Source organism: Panthera tigris, chromosome D4 (assembly GCF_018350195.1).
Source record: "Panthera tigris isolate Pti1 chromosome D4, P.tigris_Pti1_mat1.1, whole genome shotgun sequence".
In the NCBI taxonomy this organism is placed as follows: Eukaryota; Metazoa; Chordata; class Mammalia; order Carnivora; family Felidae; genus Panthera; species Panthera tigris.
In genome coordinates this window covers 2,533,195-2,555,935 of record NC_056672.1, presented here as the reverse complement: position 1 = coordinate 2,555,935, position 22,741 = coordinate 2,533,195, and the positions used below count along the sequence as shown (strand labels likewise).

General features: G+C 57.2%; 2 protein-coding genes across 2 annotated transcripts in view; both read right to left on the bottom strand.

Moving 5' to 3' along the window:
• Positions 1 to 22,741, bottom strand: part of S1PR3 (sphingosine-1-phosphate receptor 3) — a 256,049-nt gene that overhangs the window by 219,809 nt on the left and 13,499 nt on the right. The window lies entirely within an intron of this gene.
• On the bottom strand, positions 12,348 to 20,232 carry NXNL2 (nucleoredoxin like 2). The gene is made up of 3 exons (XM_042965052.1): positions 20,023 to 20,232; positions 19,477 to 19,795; positions 12,348 to 12,884 (listed from the first exon to the last, which is right to left on the bottom strand). Exons 2-3 carry the CDS (start codon positions 19,776 to 19,778, stop codon positions 12,716 to 12,718), a joined length of 471 nt encoding a protein of 156 aa, XP_042820986.1. The 5' UTR covers positions 19,779 to 19,795; positions 20,023 to 20,232; the 3' UTR covers positions 12,348 to 12,715.

The window sequence follows — 22,741 nt, the reverse complement described above, 5'->3', positions numbered from 1 at the left end:
GTAAGTTGAAGTGATGGGCCTCCGGGACACACTCGGGGAGACAAAGCCCTTCCCTTGCTTCCGGACACCTTGCACCCACTTTCTTGGAGCACCAGCACCCCCTGCTGGGCGGGGACCAGAAAGGCACAACCCAGGAACCAGGGACCAAAGTGCCCACTCACAAACCCGAGACCTGGGGTGCAGGGTCCCCTCCCCAACGAGTGCGCGCACACACACACACACACACACACACACACACACACAGGGACATGGAAGCCTGGGGCGCGACCCGCACAGCAGGGCTGCAGACCAGGACTGCACAGAGAGCCCGGTTCCACCCAAGAGGCTTCCTCAAGAGGCCAGTCTGTCTGAGACACACAGAAGACACCAGAAATAGTGTCTTGGGGGGAAATAAACTTGCAGTTTCTGTTAGCAACAGACGGGGCCGTTCCGGGCCTGGGGGCAGTTTTAAATCTACTTGGGGAGCACATTTCTGAAGCTGGCTGTGTCTCAGGGATCAGAGCATGGGTTTGTTGTTGTTGTTGTTCAAAATCAGAATTAGTGTCCATCATTGTTACTGCTAGACTTTCAGTTATGTTTAGCACTTTTGGCTATGGGCATGTTTTACACTAACATTTATTAAATTCAGTAAATAGGTATTCCCAATGACGACCAAGCCAACATTTGCCTGTGAAGGGCAGGAAGATGGGCAGCGACTGGACATAAAGGTGGGAGGGTAAGTGGCAGGTGGGGCCCTTGCAGCACGGAGGCCAAGCCTTGGAGGCAGGTGCAAAACTCGGGTCGGGGGGGCGGCGAACCTTGCAGATGTGCAACGTCAGACACGGCGCTGGCTCACACGGACACACCTCGACTTTACCACGTCTTTCTCACTTTTCTAATCCGTGCCAGGATCCGCTTCCTCCTGGTGTCCCTGGACAGCTGGCAGGGGGCGGGCCTTTGTCTGGAATGTGCTGCCTTCGTGCCCAGGAGCAGGACACGTTCAGGGGAACTCTGTGCTATGGGAGCTAGAGAGGTGCACGCCCCGTCGTGAGGGTCAACACGGTCACTGCGGGAAGTGGTGTCCATAGCCATAAACTACCTGCTTGGGTTCAACGCAGTGTTAACACGGGGGTGCCTGGGGGCTTAGTCGGTTAGGCGTCCGACTCTTGGTTTCGGCTCAGGTGGTGAATTCAAGCCCCACGTCAGGCTCTGTGCTGGCAAGCACAGAACCTGCTTGGGATTCTCTCTCTCCCTCTCTCTCTGCCCCTCACCTGCTCAGGCTGTCTCTACCTCTCTCAAAAATAAACTTCATAAAAAAGAATGTTAACACAGTTTTCGGGGAGGAAAAACTCATCTAAGATAATTGTATAGAACTGACCGTTTTCCAAGACAGTGACGGAATTTCAGCTTCGTCTAAATTGTAAGTGGAGCGTCTGGTTCAGAAAGGCTTCTGGAACTAGCTTCTCAATGGGACCTTGGTCGGCGTGCTGGGAGGCACCCCTTTTTCTAATGTTCGCACACTTGAGAGAAGACAGAGCTACAACACAGACATGACAGAATGAGCAAGGATATCCTTCTCCTTATTTTGTTAACACTCTGATGCTTAGTGCCCTGTCGGCCGCGGCTTTCCCACCTCTCCCGCGGCAGATGGCCAGCAAACAGGGCTGGTAGTCTGCGTCCTTGTGTTCACAGCCCAGACGGGACTTTGGGCAGAACCAGGCAGCAAATGGGACACCAGCAGAAACCTGAACAGAGCTGCATCTGCTCGGAATCCCGCAAGCCCCACGGGAACCAGGCCCCGGGGAGCACCCAGCTGCCCGCCGCCTGTGGGCCACAGCACGTGGGAGAGCCCAGCACAGGCCATCCAGGTGGCCCACCCAGCTCTGGGCTTGTAAGCTGAAGGAAACGGTGGCGATTTACGTCTCTGACCTCCGTGCTTTGTATGCAGCTAAAACTAACAGGGCAGACCCCACTTAAATTCCTCTTCTGACCACGAACAGCCGCCCCTTCCCCACACAACATTGTGTTTACAGAGACGTGGCTTGGGGGTAGCAAAGAGCAATATCCTTCCAGAACCCAGGTGAGGGATGGAAAACCAGTGAGTGAGCGCAGAGGGGGCTCTGGGGAGAAGGGGTAACAGGAGAAGCCGGGGTCTCCCATAAGAACACAGGCCAGTGTTCCAGGGCACCAGCCACCGAGCCTGTCACCTTGCCCGCCGTGAGGGCTCACCTCCCAACCACGGAGAGAGCACCTACGTCACCACGTGCTGTGCAATGAGGCCCACTTGAAAACATGCTTCAGCTGCCTTCAGGGAGCGCATCCACGATAAGTGGGTTGGTGAAACCACCTGTCCGAACCCCCCCCCCCGACTAACTCTTAAGACAAGAGCACTACTATCTGCATTGTCTTCGATGCCCTCTGTCTGAGAACTTGTTAATTGGGAACTGACCCCCAGCTTCTCCCCTGCCCCCTCACCCTTTGGCTGCACCTGCCCCTTCCCTGCGGCAGGCCAGGCCGGGGAGACGGAGCGTCTGGCGTTTAAGTGGCGGGTTCACACAAGGGACGAGGACAGCCTCACGAAGAAGCCTGAAGACCCACCTGAGCGCAGCACCAGGGACGTGACCTCCTCACACGTGCGTCCAGATGCGGAGCAGTGAGGGGGCCCCAATAGCACTTTTATAACATTCTCGCCAAAAGGGCACAGCCTACAATCAAGGGCGAGGAGACAGCAGAGAAACCCGAACTGAGGAACCCAAACTGGCCACTGCTCGTCAGCCAGCTGAGAGAGACCAGGAAGAGAGGGGGGCACTCCACACCGAAGGCAGCAGGACACGTGGCTGCTGGACGCAGCGCGGGCAGTGGGAGCAGCCCGTGACATGACCCAAGGCGCTGACACTGGGGACACACACGGGAATTGTCTGTACTGTTTTGCAACTTTAAGTTCAAAGACTTTCAAAATAAAAGGTTTTAAAGGTTAAACAATAAAGTGTCTTCAACATTTAACAGGAAGAAAACAGGAGGAGGGGGAGGGAAGGGAGGGGCAAGACCAGCCTGTTCACTCCCCCTACCTGCTTCTCACCGTCATTCTGGGGCTGGAAGGGGGACCCTGTACCCCGTACCATGTGGGAGGATGGCTAACCCTCCTGAAACACGGTCAAGAGGCGGCGGCTCATAGAGACACTGTGGCAGGGTCCCCGGCACTCAGGCTCCGACGCCCGCACGGCTCAGAGGCCTCCAGGCGGCCTGGGGCCCCACGGGGAACAGAGCTCTGCCCCTTCACCCATATCTGGGGAATCCCTCCCTTCCTCCAGAAGACATGAGTTGAACAGCCTCTTTCTGGGGGGCCCCGGGCTCCTTCAATGGGATCTGACAGGTGCCCCCAAAATGAGGAAGGAGAAGCCAGCTGTTGAAGCAGGTGTAGTAGAGAGACCCCAGGTGCATTTAGTTCCACACGGTGGCTCTGTCCATGGCGATGGACCAGATTCTGCCCGATTCTGCCTGTGAGGTCCCGGCCCCCCTGCATGGGGTGCACCCAGGGCTCGCTTAACGGGGCAGCCGCTCCTCTGCAACTTTCCTGCTCTACTCCCAAGAGAAACATCAGAGTGTTCAGTAATCTGCTTTTAACCTGGAAAGTGTGGTTTGGAAATGAATTAACGAGATCTACAAGAAGGAATGACTTAAGGTGCCATCTGGCAGGCGTGCCTGGGTGGCTGGGTAAGCGTCTGACTCTTGATTTCAGCTCAAGTTACGATCCCAGGGTCAGGAGATCGAGTCCCTCATCAGGCTCCACATGGAGCACAGAGCCTGCCTGGTGCTTGGGATTCTCTCTCTACCCGCCCCCCCCCCTCCCTGGCTCTATCTTTAAAACAAAATTTAAAAAAATTTTAAAGTATCATCTGGCTTGCATCACACTAGCATGGCAGAGAAATCTCTGCCCTCGGGTCTTGTCCTCAGGATGGGATCTGCAGACTCCTGTGCTCAGACCACCCAGCCCTGTTTCTGGGTTTCCGGAAACCCGAGTTTCCAGAACACACGGGGCTCCCTGCCAGCCTGGCAGGAACTATCTCAAGTCCAACCACTCCCACCAGGCTGGCCCCTGCCCTGAATACACAGTTTCGGGGAGCCCCCAACCCCACCTCACACCCTATTTCTTTCAGTTATATGGCCCAACACAACAGGCAACTGTCGGCTTCTTTCTTCTTCTCGAGTAACTACTGCTCGCCTGTGGGCCATCAAGTCCTGGGAACGGACGGCTGGTCCGCCTCACTGCCCCTGCACCACCAGCAGGATAGATGCAAGATAATGATTTCTCTCTCCTTTTTATAGTTTATTTTTATTGTAACAGCTTTATTGAGAGTAGTTCACATACTACATGATTTCCCCATTTAAGTATATAAATCATGGTTTTTAAGACATTCACAGACCCCCACTCACTATTTTAGAACATTTTCATCGCCCCCAAAACGATCCACAAGCAACCATCCCCCAGTTCCCCACAGCCCTACCCCTGCCCAAGTCCTAACACACCCCTTTGTCTCTGTGTCTTTGGTGTCCAATCCTGAACACTTTCGTATAAGAGGAATCGTACAAGTTTCGTGACTGGCTGCTTTCACGGAGCAGAATGTTTCCAAGCTCATCTACATGGTCGCACGTGTCAGTGCATCAGTCCCTCTGGTGTTGATGACAGTACCGTGTGCGTGTGCCATGTTTTGTTCGTCTGTACATCAGCTGATGGCCTCTGGCTTGTTTCCAACGGTCTGCAAACACTTATGAATATTTATGAGTAACGAGTATTTACAAATAATGCCGCTAGGAACATTTGTGCACGAGTTTTTCCGTGGATGTTTGCGGTTTCCCTCAGTGCATAGATACAAGCACAATTGCTGGAACACACTGCACGCCTCTAACTTTTCAGCTGTCAAACTGTTCTCCCAGGAGGCTGTGCTGTCCTGCCTTCCCCGCGTGTCTCCGAGCCTCCCACGCTGCTTTCTCACTGTGACTCACGCCCGCCCCCCAGTGGCTGCGAAGTGGCATCTCACTGAAGTTCCATCTGCTTCCCTCCTGACTGACTACTCAGGTTGAGCATCTGTATACCCTCTCTGGACAAATACCCATACAGATCTTTTTCTCTTTTAATTGTGGTAAAATACTCTGAACACAGATTTTGCCATCTTGATCACGTGTGGACAGCTGGGTAGCATTCCATCCGTTCCCATTGTTGTGCGAGCAACACAGAAGTTTCTCACTCTGGGGCTGTTCAAGTCCCCAGGCCCTCAGCCGCCGCCCCACATCCGTCTCTGGGACAGAAGTGGGGACACTCACCCTCTGCACCCCCCTGCTGCATGGTCCCGTGCAAACACTTCCATTGTGTTATGGCACTCTTCCCAGCATTGTTGACCTCTCGTGGGAGCGTCCCTCAAACATCACGAGAGACATCGAGGGTATTTCAGATCTCAAGAGTATTTTATGTTGGTTGGTCTGGACAGCAGTTTCACTCACCATCGCACAGCAAGCTTAGCCCCCACTCCTTGGACGAACATTCACGTGAAATGAACAACCTGCGAAGTTCGGGGGAGTCCTACGGTTCCCGTCCACATGTCCGGTTAACCCTGCCAGCAGGACGGCTCTCCCTGCTTCCGGAACCACAACACACAAACCTCACAACCAGGGGAAAGCCCCACAGACATGCCCAATCAGCCCAAACACTCCCCTTCACCCATGGGTCCCTGCACTCCTCACTGTGGGACCTCACCAGCAGGTTTTGCTTTTACAAATACCAAGTAGGGCAAGTGGTCTCCAGTCAGACGTTAACGTCCACTCCCAAAAAACCTTCAGCTACAGGACACACAACTTCTTCACAGAGAGAAGGAGGGCTTCAGCCGATCAAGAAAACGTGGGTTCCAAGTCCTACAGCGACTTCATCAGCATGTAAGGCCATTCCACCTGCAGCCCCCAGGCTCCTGTCCACACAGCAGGCTCCCTTCCACACACGGAGGGCTCTGAGCTCAGGCCATGTGAGGCCATCAAGCTGCAACTGGGCTCCTCCAGCTAAACCCAGCATTCTGTGTTGTTAACAAGTGATTAATAGCATTAGCTGCAATAATAGCATTTACATGACGTTTATTGTGTGCTGGACGCTGATCTTACAAGTTTGTGTGTGTTAGTAACCCGTTTACTCCCCAACAGCCTCTGAGAAAGGTGTAGTATCTATTTTATAGAAGAGGACATGCTATTTTTACACTTTTCAGGTGAGGACACGCCCAAGAGTTTATTTCTAAACAAAAGACTGGACCCCAGGTAGCATGGCTCCGTATTCTTTACTTGCCAAAAGAAAAACACATCTTTGAGAAGTATGAAACAAGCAAAACCAAGAGTTACAACCTATGTAAAGGCACCAGTGCACACCACACTGGTGAGTGGACAACCCCCGGCTGGGCACCAAAGTCTCCCGAAGCAGGTGCTGTGCGTGGTGAGACCGGGTTGCACAGCAGGGCTGAAAAAATAGCACAAAATGAGCAATCTTATATATGAATATCTCTGCAACTAGCCTCAATAAAACCTTAACAAATTTAATTCTAAAGCTCATTAAAATAATAATAAACCATGGCCAAGTAGGATGCATCCCTTAGGAATACAAGGGTAATTCAAACTAGGACATCTGTTCACAGAATTCACTACATTAATAAGACAAAGAAGAAAAACCACATAATTATCTGCAGAGAGGCTAAAATGGCATTTAAGAAACTTCGGCATCCACTCTTGATTAAATTTGTAAAACACCTACCAGAAAGTGGATTATTTTCTTCTTATGATAAAAAAAAGATATCTTAAACCAAAAGGAGCATCCAACCTGACAGCAAAGAACCAGAAACATTCCCACCACGTCCCTGCCACGGTTAAGGGTCAGTTTAATGACGGAGAGGAACACAAGAGGCAAATTGTAACAAGGGAGGCAACGTCTGCTGTTGTGGAAACACACGCGCTGAGAGCACCCAGCGCCATGGGAAACACAACGCGCTGCTGGGGACAGACCCACGTGCCGAAGGGGCCCCTTCTGTAAATAAAAACTAGTCACAGGGAGAAAAGGAGAGGAAAGAGTTCTCTTTATAAAGGCAGGGGCAGCAACCACACAGGGAAAGGCACAGGCACGCAGGGCCACTGGGGAAGAGACGGAAAAGCGGCGGATCTCAGCAGCGACGGAGCGGGGGCTCTTCTCCCGAGAACAGTAGGCTTCCCCTCCCAACTGGATCGCCACACTTAGCTCGCCGTGCAAAAACTAAGTACAGGAGAATACCCCAGAAAGTTCTGGAAAATAAGACAAAGCCAGGGAAGACCAGCCCTGCCAGACGTCAGAACACCTCGTGAAGACGCAGACGTGGAAACAGCCGGGAGCATGCCTTGTGAGGGGGCCAGGAAGATGGAGCGAACAGCTACACGGGGACCGCCGGTGGGAGAGCCGTCTGGGTCCTGGCCAGCGTCCCCACCCCGTAGGACCAGCACCAGGCCCGCTCAGGGCCGGTGCCAGCTGTCTGCTAGGGGTGGCCAGGGGCTGGAGTCTGGGCCCCGGGTCAAAGCACACTGCTGAGTGTGCTGTCTCTGGCACAGTCCAGGCGGTAGCCACCGGCTGGTGGTGGCCACTTAAATGGGACACAAATTAATTACCATGAAGCAGAGCCAAGAACTCAGCTGCAAACACTCCCTGTGCCCAGTTCCCATTTCCATGCGCTCAGTCGTCTTGACCTTAACCAGACACCTCCCCAGGTTCTGCTGGCCAGCCGCATGGGAAGGGGCAGCACGTAGGCAGGGCTGGACAGGACAGGCGTAGGGAGGCACGGGCGCTCCAGGCCCTGGCACGGGCCAGGCCACCTTGAACACTGAGCACACGCACCCCACTGGCCTCACACTGCACCCCCCTCGGGAAGCCAGAGCACCCGATGGAGGGCAGGTGTGCCCAGCCTGGGGCCACTCCACTGCACTGCCACACAGACAGGCCTGACTTACTGAAGTGCAGCCCACTGCCCTAAGCCAGCAGGAGAAAGATCACTCCCCAAATGGTGACAGAACATCACACGGTCCAGAAACACAGAGAGGGCTCACTCCTCCTCTTTACCAATTCACACACAAATTCACTGTGTCCCAACAGCAGCGCTAGGAGTCACATGCACAAGGGCACTCAGTGCAGCACCAGTGAGAGACTGGCATCACGTCCACTGATGTGGGGCCGGACAGAGTAACCTACGGTGTGCCACACGTGATCATGCTCAGCGGACATCAGAATTCAATAAGGCAACAGTCACAGAGCATCCAGTATCCACTCGTTCCAGGAACCAGACAGGAATACAATTTCTGCTCTCAAGGTAGTGATTTTGGTGGTCGGGGAGAAGGATGTAGAGACAGATGACAGATAGACAGATAGATAGATAGATAGATAGATAGATAGATAGATAGATGATAGATAGATATAGATAAATAGACAAGAGCTAGATAGTAGACAGATGATACAAATATATGGATGGATGATAGAAAGAAGCTAGGTAGATAATAGATGATACAGATAGACACATGATAGCAGATGAACGGATGGATGGATGGATGGATGGTGAATAGGAGATAGAAGACAGATGTGATACAGACATGACAGAATAGGCAGAAAGATGTGATAAATGATTGACAGACGGCTAGAAAGACAGATGGACAACCCAGAGAAGGGGGTCGACAACAGTGACACGGAACGAGGAGGGGGGTGCCATCTAGACAGGAGGGTCAGGGATGAAGCCTCTGAGGAGGCATGTGGGCAGAGTGAGCACAGCGAGGAGATGGACAGGACACGGAGGGACAGGAAGGACAGGGAGGTGTGTCTGGGAGGAGCAAGTGGATGCAGAGAATGGGGAGGATGGTCCCAGAAGGACTTGGCCTCGGTCTGAGGTGCTGGGAAGCAGGGACATAACACGACCCGATTTCCACATGAAGGACGGGTCTAGTTGCTGTGTGGACCTCACATTCCAGGAGATGGGAGTGGAAACCTGGAACCCAGCCAGGGACCATGGCAGCCCTTCAAGGGATAGGTGGGTGGCCAGTTAGGACCCCTGGCCCCCACACAGGAAGCATTCTCTGTGTGTTCTATTTTCTCAGTCTGCAGAACGTGCTCCGTGAGAACAGGTCCCGCCCTCGCGTGGCGACCATGACTGCAGGGTGGGCATCCGCTCGTGGCCTGGGAGCCCCAGGGAGCCCCCATTCTGCAGTGGGCCTGATGGCACTTCTGCACGTCCCCACTGTCCCTTCCCACCCCTGTGGGTGCTCCATGGACAACGTGGGCAGGAGCCCCTCTGCGCTTGGGTCCAATGTCCTATCCCTTGCCCACTAGTTCTGTAAACCTGAGTCCTAAAAGTTGTACTTATCACCTGGGCTCTGGGGGCTCTCCTGACATGATCCTGGGGCCACACCCCCCTCCCATGGCCTGCTTCTTCCAACCCTGAGGGCCCTGCAGGCCTTTTCAGCCAACTGCCCCCAGGAAGGCAGGCAGGCACCTGGCGGGTGCCCAGCAGGTGGAGAGTGCCTGAGTGCGGCAGGTTCACCTCCACAGGGAAGGTGGCCAAGGGGTGGGGACGCCGGAGCCAGCAGGTAGATGCGTCCAGTTGCCCCAGGAGGAGCTGTGGCGCAGAAGGCGATTCAGCCTCTTTCAACCAGTTTCGCTGAGGCCAGAAGTCACAGGACGTGGCTGAAACCACCGGGGGAAGATGTGCATTCGGGTTCCCTGATGACGAAGGAAAGGGGCCCCGCGATTACTGGTGAGAGGGTGGCAGGCTCCCCTCCCGCACTGGGTTGCTGCAGACCAGCCCGCCTCTGGGGACAGTGATCTGTAAACAGGCAACCTCCCCCACCGAAGCCTGAGGACAGGTGACGGGGCTGCACCACTCGGGCATGGGGAGCCCACCAGCTCTGCTGGGTTAACCCGAGAAGGAGTCAGACACTTCCCAGGCTCTCAGCCTGGGCACGGCTACATGTCCCAGTGGCTTTGCTCCTCGTGGGAAGTGCAGTGGCCAGGACGGCCAGCTGGAGAGCGGGCACCATCCGGGAGGCTGCCCTGCCTGGGGAAGCGTGGGGCCGCCGCAGGCGCTGACGGCCCAGGCCTGTGGGCACCACGCGGGTGACCATCCGCAGGATGAGCGAGCCCACTGCAGCTCCTGCTGTTGGAGGTGCCGGTCCCGGAAGACGGGGCGGAGTAGGTGGTAAAGCCGTGTCTCAGAGGAGAGTCCCCTGTGGGGCCAGCAACCCGTCTGGGGTCTCATTAGAGTGCAGCCTAAAATCAGCATCCAGTCTCGAGAGCTGCTGTCCCTCCTGCTGGTGTCCACACACTTGACTTGCTGTGTCACCTGCCGGCCACTGCGTCCGTGGGCTGCAAGCAGGCCCACCTGCCTGCCCCGAGCAGGGCCCAAGCTCCTGGTCCCACACCCCAGAGACCACCTCAGGGGGGCGGGCTGGACCCTGTCCCTCTCCTTCCTCCTTTCTGTGCTGTTTGCTGGGAAACTCAGCTGCAAGCACATGTGTCTGTCTGTGCACCACAGTTTGCTTTTGGGAGGCCGAGCGCTGGGTGCTGGGGGCCAGGTGTGCCCCCACTAACTCCCAGAACCTCAGCATGTGACTATTTGGATACAGGGCCTTAAGGAGGTTATTAAAGTAAAATGGAGTCACAAGGGTGGCCCTAATCTAGCCTGTCTGGTGTCCTCCTAAGAGAGGAGGCCACAGACATGCACAGAGGGACGACCTCGTGAGAAGGTAGGGAGAAGACTGGTATCTGCCAGCCCAGGAGAGAGGCCTCGGGACAAATCACCCTTCCCACACCTCATTCTGGAATCCAGCCTCCAGGGCGGGGAAAGAAGAGGTCTGTGTTGTTCATGCTGCCCTGTCTGTGGACTTTGTTATGCAGCCCAAGCTGACTGATACAGGTGCCAAGAGGTTCAAGGTGGGGCCAGAGAGAGAAGGCACGGTCCCCTCCCCCCGACACACACACATCCCCTCCCCCACTGTGAACGAATCCTTGGGGAGTCTGCTGAAGGAAGCAAGGGTGGACAAAGTGCAAAGGGGACCCCCTGAAATGTGAGGGGGGAGGACCCCTGTTCAACTGTTTATTATAAAACAGGAGGACCCCTCCCATAAATTATGTTTTGTCCTGGGGACAGGAAGAACAAGCAAGTTCTCTGCAGCCTCTCCTGATAGGGCAAGGGTCGGAAGCGCATCTGTAACCACCAAGACCGATGGGGGCCTGTTTTCCCACCAGGCGGCTGCTGCTGCACCCACCCCGGGGCTGACGGTGGGCACCACCTCAGAGCAGCACCCACCCAGGGCTGGCAGCAGGTGCCACTTCGGAGGAGCACCGCCCCGGGGCTCACTGTGGGCTCCGTGGCGGGGGAGCACCTGCCCGGGGCTGACAGCAGAGGAAAAAAGACTGCACATGGGGATGAACCCTGACAGCTTATGTGTCTGCGTGCCGTTTGTTCAGCGGCAAGAGTGTGCCCCAGAACCCCGAGGCAGTGGCCCCCCAGCCCCGAACCTCCTCCACAGAAGCTCCAGGGCGGCTCTGACACCCACCCGAGGGCCAGGTCCCCAAGTCCCCGGGCTCTGGGTCCCTGTGGATGCCGTGACCGGAAGGCGAGAGAGGGGCCTCGCAGGCAGTGTCACAAAGGAGCCAGCAGCCTGCAAGGAGCATTAGCACCGCGGACCATCCCCCCAGCCCCTGTCCTGTCCAGCTGTGGCTTGCTTTCAGCTGGGTGGTTACGGTGACTTCCGGGAAAGCCCGCTCCAGGAGACACGTGGTGCGTGTGCTCTGAGCATCGGTCGTACAGCAGTCAAGGCTGCCGGCGGAGACAAGAGCACGGTGTGTGTCTGGTGTAGAGTGTGTGTCGTAGGGCGTGTGTGTGTGTCTGGGTGGTGTGTGTACGTGGTGTGTGGGGTGAGGTGAGTGTGGTGTGTGTGTGTCCATGTGTGTGCATGTGTGTGCGTGCTGGGTGTATGTCTGTGTGTGTATCTGTGTGGTGTGTGTGCGTAGCATGTGTGTGTATGTGGGGTGTAGGGCGTGTGTGTAGTGTACAAGGGGTGTGTGTACGTGTGTGTGTGTGTGTGTGTGTGGTGTGCCAGCGGTGGCCGGCAGTGCGAGGGCAGAGGGCTCCTGGCAGAGCCTGTGGTGGCTCCCGCTTACCTGGACCCATCTGCACCCGCAGGAGACGCGGGTTTGACACCGTGAACGTGCGGCCTCGAGCAGCTGTGAGACTGGAAACGGGAGCACAGTGTGGAGACCAGCACTGGGGGAGCAGCTCACTGTCCCCGTGCGAGCGCCTGGTTTGCGGGGACAAGGAGGGAGATCAGAGGGCTGTGCCGGAAATGTTTATTAAAGCGTACGGATTCTGCAAACCTCAGTGATACATGAGTCGTGAGAACTTAGCATTAACCGAAGTAGGTCTCCAGAAGATGTATTCGTCAATGTGTTCTTTCACCTGAGGAGTGGTATAAAGATGTGTTTTCCATGGATTCCCAAGAGCCCAACGGGAGCATACTCAGGCTCGCCTGAAGACAGCTCTGCTAAGAGTAATAGAAATAAGGATCCGCAGGCTACGGGATCCTCCCTGGCAGTGTTTCTGTCTGCCGGGACATAAACCGTACCAGTGCGGGTGGGGAGGAAACGGCCGCTCCCCTTCCCGTGCTCAGGATGCAGCAGCAGGTGCCCCCGAGACCCCCGGCGTCACCCGGAGAAATTCTGAAAGATGTTGGCCGCCTCCACCCAGCTCTGGAAGCAGGCCAGCCCCCGCTCCCGGATCTGCTTCCGCCCTTTGTCGGTGATGACCTCCCCGCTTGGTTTCACAATCACCAGCCTGGGGATGGCTGTGATGTGGTACCTGGTCCTCAGCTCCCTGCGGGAGAGAAGAGGGAGGGCCGGGTCAGCGGGGGAGTGGGCAGGCCGCCACACCCACGTCCCCAAGGCTGGCTGGCCGTGCAAAGCCTTAGCCCCCAGCCTGCCCACACCTTCTCTCCCTGCTGCGAGCCTGTCCTGGGGGTGTCCCAGGGAGGGGACAGGTGTGCTGTCCCAGAGGGGCGTGCACAGGGAGGGGACTGCTCTGAGCCTGGGCTGCCCATCCCAGAGCCACAGCTGCGTGGGACCACAGAGCACCCAAGAGGTGGAGGAGCGCCAGCAAAACTGAATTTCTCATCTTTGTTAATTTAAATTCAAGTAGCCATGAGTGGCAGGTGGCTCCCATATTGGACGGTACAATTCTAAACCCACAAATATGCCCCAATAAATTTATATCCCTCCTCTGTCTCAAGAGGCTGAAAAACACCAGGTACACACAACCATCAGTGTTAAAACTCTGTGAGTTCCAACAAAGCTGTGTGAGACTTTCTGCCCCTCAAACTCAAGGAGAGGCTGATTTACATTATGGACGACACATTTCTTGGCTACTTTTTCCGTCACGTGTAACAAGTATTATTTGCATTGACGTAGGAAAAGGAGCAACCACCTCCTTTGTCTCTCCCCTTAACCCTCTCCTAAATGAGTGCCCTCAAGACAGGGCAGCTGATGAAGACCCCTCCCCATTCCCAAGGCCACCTTGCAAGTGTCTCTCATTCAGTAATGTGACTGCACTCACCTGTCACCCTAGGGACTGTGGGTCTGCGTGGAAGGAAAAACGCACTTGAAACCCTCCTGTTACCAAGTCTCCCCATCACGTCTCCATCAAGGTCTTCCTGCTGCCTTCTGGCACCCAGGCCAAACACAAAGGCATAAATCAAGCGGGAAGAAGACCTCCCGCCTCCACCCAAAGGAAGAGAGACTCGTCTCAAACGTCCACGGGACCGTGACACACCCAGCATGTTCTCGGCCACCAAGGGATCGTCACAAAATTTCAAATAAGCAAGAGCACGCAGACCACTTAACCAGACCACAATGCAATGAAAACGGGACACCAATACAATGCAGCTTTTGGAATGAGTCTAAAAACTAACTAACCATACACTACCACTACATGTGAAACAGCGATACAGACCACAACACAATCAAAAGGGAACAATATGGAATACACTTCTGATCTGCAGCCGTAGACACAATTAGACATAGGAAGTTGTGGTCCTAAACACACTTTTCCAAACGACTTGTAGACGAGCTGTGTGACTGACTCAAAAGGCAAGAACAGGACTGATGCAGCAGACACTAGGAAAGGCAGACGGCGGAAAGAAGTCACAGGAGAGAAACGCACATGATCCGGTGAGCTTCAAAACGAACCTGGCTGCGGGAAGACCTAACGGGCCAAGGCACTACCAGCACTGCTCAGGGGAAAAGGAAGGCACGGGAACATCGGTCCTGGGCCCACGGCGGATTCCACCCTGCTTGCAGACGCAGGCAGGCGGGCGAGGTCACTCCTACTATACCCGACTGCTGCCAGGACCACCAGGTCCCGAAGGAAACCTGCACACGGCTGCCACTCCGGCAGCTTCTGGAAGCTGTTGCTCACGTGAGGAAGAAACAGCCAAGGAGGAGAGAAAAAGTGTTATGTAAGACTGATCATCATCTGTGGAACAGACACCAGGGCTGACACGCACAAACCACAGACATGGAGAGACGCCAGCCCCGGGACCAGCTGAGGCCTTTGCTGACAAGCCAGCTGGCCCGGCAACTCAGGGGTAGGCTGGGGGGTGGAGAAGACCCCCCACCAGTGTTTTAAGGATGCTGAACAACCCCAGAAATTTGAAGGGCCTATGAAACTTGCTTTCCCCCAAAGCATAAGACAAACACATGGGGAAAAGAGAAACGGCTGCACAGCCCTTGGCCTGAAGACTGCAGGGAGGTGGCCAGAGGCTGCCACCAGCTTTGTCCAGCAGCTCAGGCAGATGGGTCAGTGCAGGGTCTTCACCCTGGGCAAGGCGGGGCGGGCAGTGCCCACCACGTCAGAATGGTCCCGCGGGGGTTTTGCTACCCAGGGCCTGGGGCTTACCCCCAAGGCCAGGAGGTGCCCCACGTGTGCAGCAGCAGTGCTAAGGGCACAGCGTTCCCAGACCAGCAGCAGCAGCACCAGGGAGCTCATTACAAGTGCAGAGTTTCCTGTCCCTGCTGGGGTGGGGCGGGTGGAGCCCACAATCCCTTGGGTTCACGCCTGCTGAAGCATGCAACCCTGCCAGTCTCCCAGGGCCGCCCGCATCCCCCTCCCTCCACCATCCAGTCACCCTGGGGATGGGGGAGAGAGCAGGCAGTAAGGGAAGCTGAGAACGGTGCCCTTGATGGCCTGGGCGGTAGAGGCATGTGGCTCCCTGCTCAGCATCCGTGACCCTCCACCTTCTGGTATTCACTAGCTGTAGGACTTGGGCAAGCTAGCTAACCTCCTTGTACCCCAAATTCCCCATCTGTACCATGGGAAATACCTCCCTGGGTTGTTGGGAGGTTTAGATAGTTAATATGCATACGGGATAGCTAAGGGATTGGCACGTAAATGCTCAGAAAACACTGGCTGTTATTGATGGAGCCACGTCCACCCCAAGGTGGGCCAGCGGTCCAATGCAGCACAGCCATTGAGTGCTGGCTACACCAACCAGCACCAGAACGGGTAACCAGCAGACTCAGAACTAGTGCGACTGCACGGAACACTTTCGTGTGAGCTAGGAGAGTGGAGGGTGTGAGATTACGCAGCCCGAGGCACAGCAGCCACTCTGCCACCATGAGGAGAGACTGCATTTGCCAAGTGGCCCCTGGCTGCAGCTTCAGCATGAGGCAGGCATGGCAGAAAGCAGAGCCATGAAATCGTCCTCGGTGGTTTCCCACCTCCCTGGAGACCAGCTCCTGGCTGCTGGGCATGTAACTGAAGCCCATCAGTAAATCTTTATAGTTTAAGCTTTGGGCTGCTGCTGCTGCTGTTTCACTCCCTCGAGACATTAAATCAAGCTCTGACAGGTGTCGGGCGGGGGAGGAGGGGGGTGCAGGCAGGCTGGGCTTTGAGGAGTGAGGAGGAGTCTGGAACAGACATTGGCTCCAGAGTATCTGCAGTCAGCCGTGTGGGCCCTCGAATCCCCAGCCTGGCAGCGTCTGCGTGGAGACGACCGTAACCCTGGAGCTGCACGGAGAGGCTCGCAAGCACTGTCTCCACCAGCTTCGGGCGCGGTGTCCTGCGGGAACGGACGGCGCCTTGGAAGGAGAGCCCCGTGGCCGCACAGAGTGCAGGCATGAGAACTCTGAGCGCGGTATGCTGTGGGGGAGCCCGAGGGCCCAGCTCAGGGCGGGCGCTGCTGCGACAGTGGCTCCCTCCCTTCACCTAATGGCGCGTCCTCCACTGGCACAGCCACTTCTGGGTTGTCATGGCAACGCTGGTTCCAGTCTCTTCCCCCCCCCCCCCCCCCCCCGCCCCGGGCCAGCAAATCTCTGCAGTGGCTCCAGCCAAGGAGCAGCCCACAGGCGCCAAGCATGGAGCAGCAGCTGCTTCCACCCTGAACGCTAGAGACACTGCTCACACGGGTGGCGCTGGGCGCAAGACAGGCATGGGCCTCCCGGGCCAGAAACGCCCCTCATGTCCCCCAGCGGCATGCATGAGGAGGAGGGGCTGCTGGGCGGGGAAGTGAGGGCTCCAGGGTTGGGGGGCTGCAAGCATGTGTACGAACTGTGGAGGTGGGAAAGGTATGGGGTATTCTGGAACACTGCTGTCCAGTCTGCAGAGGGGGTCACAGAAGGCTGGGGCAGGAGGTGAGTATGGGGCAAGTGTGGGAGGGCAGGGCAAGACGTGGACTGAGCCCCCTGGGCCACAGGGACCCCGGAGAGCTGGGGTAGGCACAGCAGGACCAGGCCTGCCTCAGACAAGAAAGATGAGGTGGGTTCCAGAACAAGAGTCCTTTAAACATGGACACTGGGGCTGCGGTTAGAATATTCCAACGGTCCAGGCCCTGCCCGAAGGAGGTAGCAACGAGGAGGAAACCAGACTCAGCAGATTCAGTGCTTAATGGGGACACGTTGAGTCAGGAGGCCTGGCAGGTGGGGGGGGAGCTGGAACCCAAGGCTGGGGAGATGGCAGGGGGCACAGGCACCCCACCAAGTGGGTGGCTTGGACGGAGCCACTCTCCACCCATGAAACGATGCCACGGCCAAGTGTCTTTTCTGTGCAGTGCAAACCTGTCAGGAGGCATCCCATTCTCCTGGCCCACAGTGGGGGTGGTGGTCAGCGCCAGAGCAGACCAGAGGGGGGCAGAGTCATTCGTCGGGGCCTCCTGGGGTACCAGAGCCCAAGTGGGTACCGGCATTATTAACAAACAATCATAAAGGCCATGAAAAATCACCACTGAGCAGATCTTGCGTGTGACACCAGGAGACAGGAATTCCTGCTGGCACTGGGCCCATAACAAAGGGAAAGGAGATGGGCAGGACACCTGTCCTTGGTGTCCACAATCAGGCCGCTCGCCCACCTGCACACAGGCACCAGCCGCAGGGACTTCAGTAGACATGTCTGTCTAGGGCTGTCGACGCCCTGCAGCCATGTGGCCTCCAGCCATGCCCAGGGCACCCGTGGTGGCTCCCCAGTGACTCCTCCTCCTCCTCCTCCTCCCCTCACCTGGGACTCAGTGGGTAGCCGCTGAGGAAGAAAGCCCCAGGGCCCTGACCATGACTGACCTAGCGGGAGCAGAGCACTATCCCGGCTAGAATAAGGGAGTAGCTCCAAACATTCTCACAGAACATCCCACTTCCTACCACAGAAACTGCAAGGACAGAGCCAGTGTGGTGCAGTCTGGAAAGAGGAAGGACGAGGTCTCACCAGCAGAAAAACTGACGCTGGACTCTTCTGGAGACCACGCTGGCCTCCTGCTGCCTGCAGTGGACCCTAAGGGCTCTGACCGCAGCACAGGAGAAGCAGGAGGGAGCTCCGCAAGGCCGTCCCCCAGCGAGATCCCAGGTAGCCCCGAGGAGAAAGAGGGAGGAGAAGCTCTAAGCAGAGACTCAGGTTCCAGAGCCTCAGCGGCACATCTGCGAACCAGGACAAGGTGCTGGCACGTGACCGCCAATGGCTCCAAACTCCCGGATCAGGGCCGCCCTCATACACAACAGGGGCCTCATCACCCGGCAGTGAGTCCCCTTGCCTCCATCAAGCCACAAAGAAATCCCCGACCCTGAGCGCTGCCTAGTTACCCACACGGTCCCCCTGCCACTTTCAAACCTGCACTGGTTCCAAGGCCGTGCATAACTCTGGTGCTAAGCATATCAGAGGCATTCACAAACACCACCAGAGGAGATGCTACGGCGAATCCCTCTGCCAAGTAAGTCACCGGGACTCACCCTCTCAAAATTGTCACTTGGGTTTGTTTCCACTGTCGCGTAAACTAGACATCTGTAAGATGCTCCTGGAGCGAGGCCTCTAAGAAGCAGGTGCCCACCTGGAAGGCCTGAGCCTCACCTCCTCCTCAGCGTCCCTGCGGCATGTGTTTGTGGGAAGAAACGTTCTTCTACGGACCTTTCCAAAGCCCCCTGCCACTTTTAACTGTTCACAAGCCAATTCATCAGGACAGCTCCGGGAGGGAGGTGGGGGGGTCCACCACAACTGAATGATAGCCCCCCCCCAGGACCATAAATGAGAAACATGCCCTGTAAAACACACCCAGAAACTCACTCCATGTCCATTACAAGGATGGTGGGGTAACACCGTGTGCAGAGTGTAAATGCTTTCACCACAACAGGGACCCCAAGGTGCAATCAGAGCCCAGCCACACTCCAGTCCACCAACCCTCCTGAGATCCTCCCCACCCTCCCTCCTCCCTCCCACCTCCTCCCTCCCAACTCCTCCCTCCCACCTCCTCCCTCCCACCTCCTCTGTCCTCCCTCCTCCCTCCCATTTCCTCTGTCCTCCCTCCTCCCTCCTACTTTCTCTCTCCTCCCTCCTTTCTACCTTCTTCCTCCTCCCTCTTCCATCCCACTTCCTCCATCCCACCTCCTCTCTCCTCTCTCCCACCTTCTCCCTCCTCCCCAGTCAGGTCCCTACTCCCTGGGGATTTTTGTGGCTTCTGACATTAACCCCAGGAGCCCAGGGACCTGGTTCTTCCTACAGCTGTGGAAATGGTAAACACCTTCACTTTCAGGCAATTCCAGGCCTGGCAGCGATAACCAAGCCGCACCCCGGCCAGCAGAGAGGGAGTTCCTCCAGCCTTGGAGTTCTGTGCGCCCCTGAGCACTGCCCCCAGCCGCTCGCGGCAGCCGACGCAGAGACCCAGTTCCCACGCGAGCCTCCCGAGGCACCCTCTCCTGCTTCCACACCCCTCCCCGAGTCCCACCACCGCTAGGCTCCGCAACAGCCACATCACCAGAGCTCCTTGGAAACGCAGACCCGCTAAGTCAGGGCCCGGCTCTCCAAGTCCCCAGGGATGCGGCAGCCCCACGGGACCCCTCGGGGGCCCGGGGTGGGGGCCACGAGCGACGCCGGGGAGGCCCGCCCGAGGGGTGGGGGGAGGGACGAGCTCCACGCGGCCGCCCAACCCCGTCCCACTCACTGCCGGAAGGGATCGTGGAAGGGCAGCGCCAGCCAGGCGCCGTGCAGCTCGCGCATGAAATCCAGCATCTCCTGCGCGCTGCCGTCGGCCGACACAAACACCACCGCGAAGGGAGCGGGCGGCCGCGCCTCGGCCACCAGCTGCGCGTAGAAGTGGCAGAGCAGCGGCGTGAAGTCGCGGCTGGGCGCGCACCAGCCGGCGGCGAAGTACAGCGCCACCACCTTGTTCTGCAGCTCCTCCTCGGCCTCCACCCACGCGCCGTCCCGGGTCAGCAGGCGCCGGCCGCCCAGCACGTCCACCATGGCTTGGGCGCGGACACCTGCGGGGGAGGTGGCGGGGAGCGCGGGCGCAGGGACACCTGCGGGGGGCGGGGACGGCGGGGAGCTTGGGCGCCGGGACACCTGCGGGGGGCGGGGGGGCAGGGAGCACGGGCGCAGGGACACCAGCGGGGGACGGGGGCGGCGAGGAGTGCGGGCGCACGGACACCTGAGGGGGCGGCGGCAGCATGGACTTCCACGCAGCACCCACAATTTCGGGGACGGATACCTGCGGTCGCGGAACACCTGAGGGGGACGGCAGTGAGCACGGGCGCACCGACTCTTGCGCGCGCCGGCGGTGAGTGCAGAGGGACGGTCACCCGCGGGCGGGCGGCGGTGCCGCACAGGACCCGCTCGGGCTGTGCCGCTACCTGGGGCCCCACCTGCTCCTCTGCCCCGGCCCCGGCTGCGACACGGGCGTGAATACTTGAGGGAGGAGGGACACACAGACACCCGCGGCGACCCCGAAGCGGCGGCTGCGACAGCACCCGCCTCCTGGAAGCCGGGCTGCCGGGCCCGCCCTACGCCTCGCCCACCACGCCCTCTCCGGAGCTCCGCCTGCTCTCCGCCCCGCCCCTCCTCACCTCTCCGAGGGCCCCCATCCCGCTCGGCAGTGTCCCCAGTGCCCCGCGCCCCGCCCATCTCCGTTGCCCGTATCCACGGTCCTCTCTGCGCCCCCGCCCCACGTGTCCTGATGACCTGAGAGGTCACAGTATTGAAGTACCAAGGCACGCTGGAGGCCCTCAGGATCCAGCAGCGAGCAAAATAATTTCAGCTCCTGCGCGGGCAGGGGCGGGGAAGCGGAGAGTGGGGCACTCGGGGGAGGCGCAGATTTAAGGCATTTGCCACAAAAAACTCAGTGATCAAGATGAATCACATTCTAAGGCAGTATTTTAAAACTTCAAAATCAATGCAAAAAACTTCACGATGAACAAAACATCAAACTTGTAAATAAGGGCAGGATCCTGCCTGCCCCGACGCGCAGCAGAAAAGCGCATACTGGACTGAGCCCCGCGGGAGGGCGCACCCGCCGATTGGAGATTCGGTCCGACCCACGCTGCCCCCAGCAGCGCGCTGCCAAAGCCGCGTTTCCCTGTGGAATCGTAAGACCTGGGGGAGATGCAGGTGAATGAGAAAAAAGCTGGGAGGGGGCCCTTGCAGGTGGAGGTCCGACTTTTGTTAAAACTCAGGAATATGATGAATGGAATGCAGCTAAAACTGTGAATGTCAAGACTGTCTTGATCTGTTTGGCTTTTTTCCCTTTTATCTCAACAGTGAGCGAAGTAGAGAACGTTCCTTTCAGCGACACACTCCCACGGGGAAATTTCCAGTTATCTGTGTAAATACTGAGGTGCCTTCCTGCAGCCGCGGTGAGCCTGCGCAGCCTTCCAGGGAGAGGAGATGTGGGGGAGCACCCCTCCTCACCAGGGGACCCTCCTCTGGCTGCTCTGAGTGTGTGTGTGAAGGATGGGGCCGGCCCTCCAGAGCTCCTCCAGGGAGCAAGGGACACTGGTGCTGTTCTGCTCATTCACCTGCTCCACCCATTGTCAAGGGACTTCTCAGGGCGGTTCCTGGGGCATGAGCCTGTGTCTTCAGACAACCATCCCACCCCACTGGCCACTCCTTAAGGTGGAAGGGGACTACAGGAGCCATGAGACGCAGAAGGAAACCCACAACGCTCTCCTGCCTCTGCTGTCAGTGTCCTGCACAACTTCCTCCACCCAAAGCAGGAACAGCCACAAATGCAGTCCCAGAAACAGGGCTTGCTGTCCCTAATCCCCGCTGGGACGCTCAAAATCAGTTCGTACTGGACTTCCTTCTGGGCATGGAAGGGTGCCTTGAACAGGGCATCTGCTAAGCAGCTTCACATGCCCTGGATAACCCCAGCCATGCTGGACAGCACTCCTACTCCTGAGGCTTGTGAGCAGCTCCAGGAGGGCCTTCTTGGGTCTGCCCCCCTCCCCGAACCCCCTAACCCCTGCCACACCTACACAGTTTGTGACCTAGATTCTGCCCTACCATCCATCCCCCACCCAAACTGCATCTCCTCCTGTCTGATGACAAAAGTCCCCGGAGGCTCCCAGGACGCTCACCTAAGGTTGGTCCCTGGGCCCCGGCCAGGCCCCTGCCTGCCAAGAATCCCACTGAGTCAGCCCCCATTCTTGATCACCCTGCCTACCTTCACCAACAATCCCCCCCGCCCTTGGTGTCTCCTCTAACTGGCTTTCCATCCGCCTCCACACACTGACCCCACCCCACCCTCTCCCTTGGCCATAAACCCTCCCTTGGCCTGTGTTCAGAGTTGAGCTCAGCTTTCCACGCCCCCTCCCCCCCCCCCTCGCCGGTGCAGTGGTACTGAATAGAATCTGTTCATCACCTTTAACTGGCATCCAGCTCTATTTCTCCCGAGCAGCTATCAAGAGCTCTGGTACCTCAGCTGGCTCACAGCCAGGGCATTGACTGTGGGGCAGAATGTTCCTGGAGCTAACACTGGCTGGTTGGTACAGGAGACTGCAAAGCCTCTCTGGAAAGAAACACTGTGGTAGGATCATGGCTCTGCCTGTCTGTGCTCGGCACGCAGGCTCTCCCCACTTCTGACTGAAGCTGTTTCTCAGAGGAAGTATTTTTTCTGAGCAGGAACACCCGGGAAGTCCCCAGCCAGCATGCCTCTTCCCCACTCCGTCTTTGGATGCTGCATACCGAGTTGCATCTATGTTCCAGAAGAGAGGCACCGAAGAAACAGGACCTGAGGCCACTTGCCATGAAATAGATTTTTTTTTTCCACTACAAGATGTACACAGGAAGATTCATTTATTTCTACCACTAGTTATGAATACACAAATATTCTCATGGAAGCTTTTTCTGCTCTGATCAGCACAGCAAACAAATTAGACCTCCCAGTGTGCAAATATCACACTCCGAATTTCCTGGTTTTAAATATTCATGCT

Excerpts from the sequence above, each read along its gene's own strand:
- NXNL2 (XM_042965052.1), bottom strand. The coding sequence starts at position 19,778 with ATGGTGGACGTGCTGGGCGGCCGGCGCCTGCTGACCCGGGACGGCGCG. Across the intron at positions 12,885-19,476 it reads TTCCACGATCCCTTCCGGCA|GGAGCTGAGGACCAGGTACC; the intron begins GTGAGTGGGACG and ends TCTCTCCCGCAG.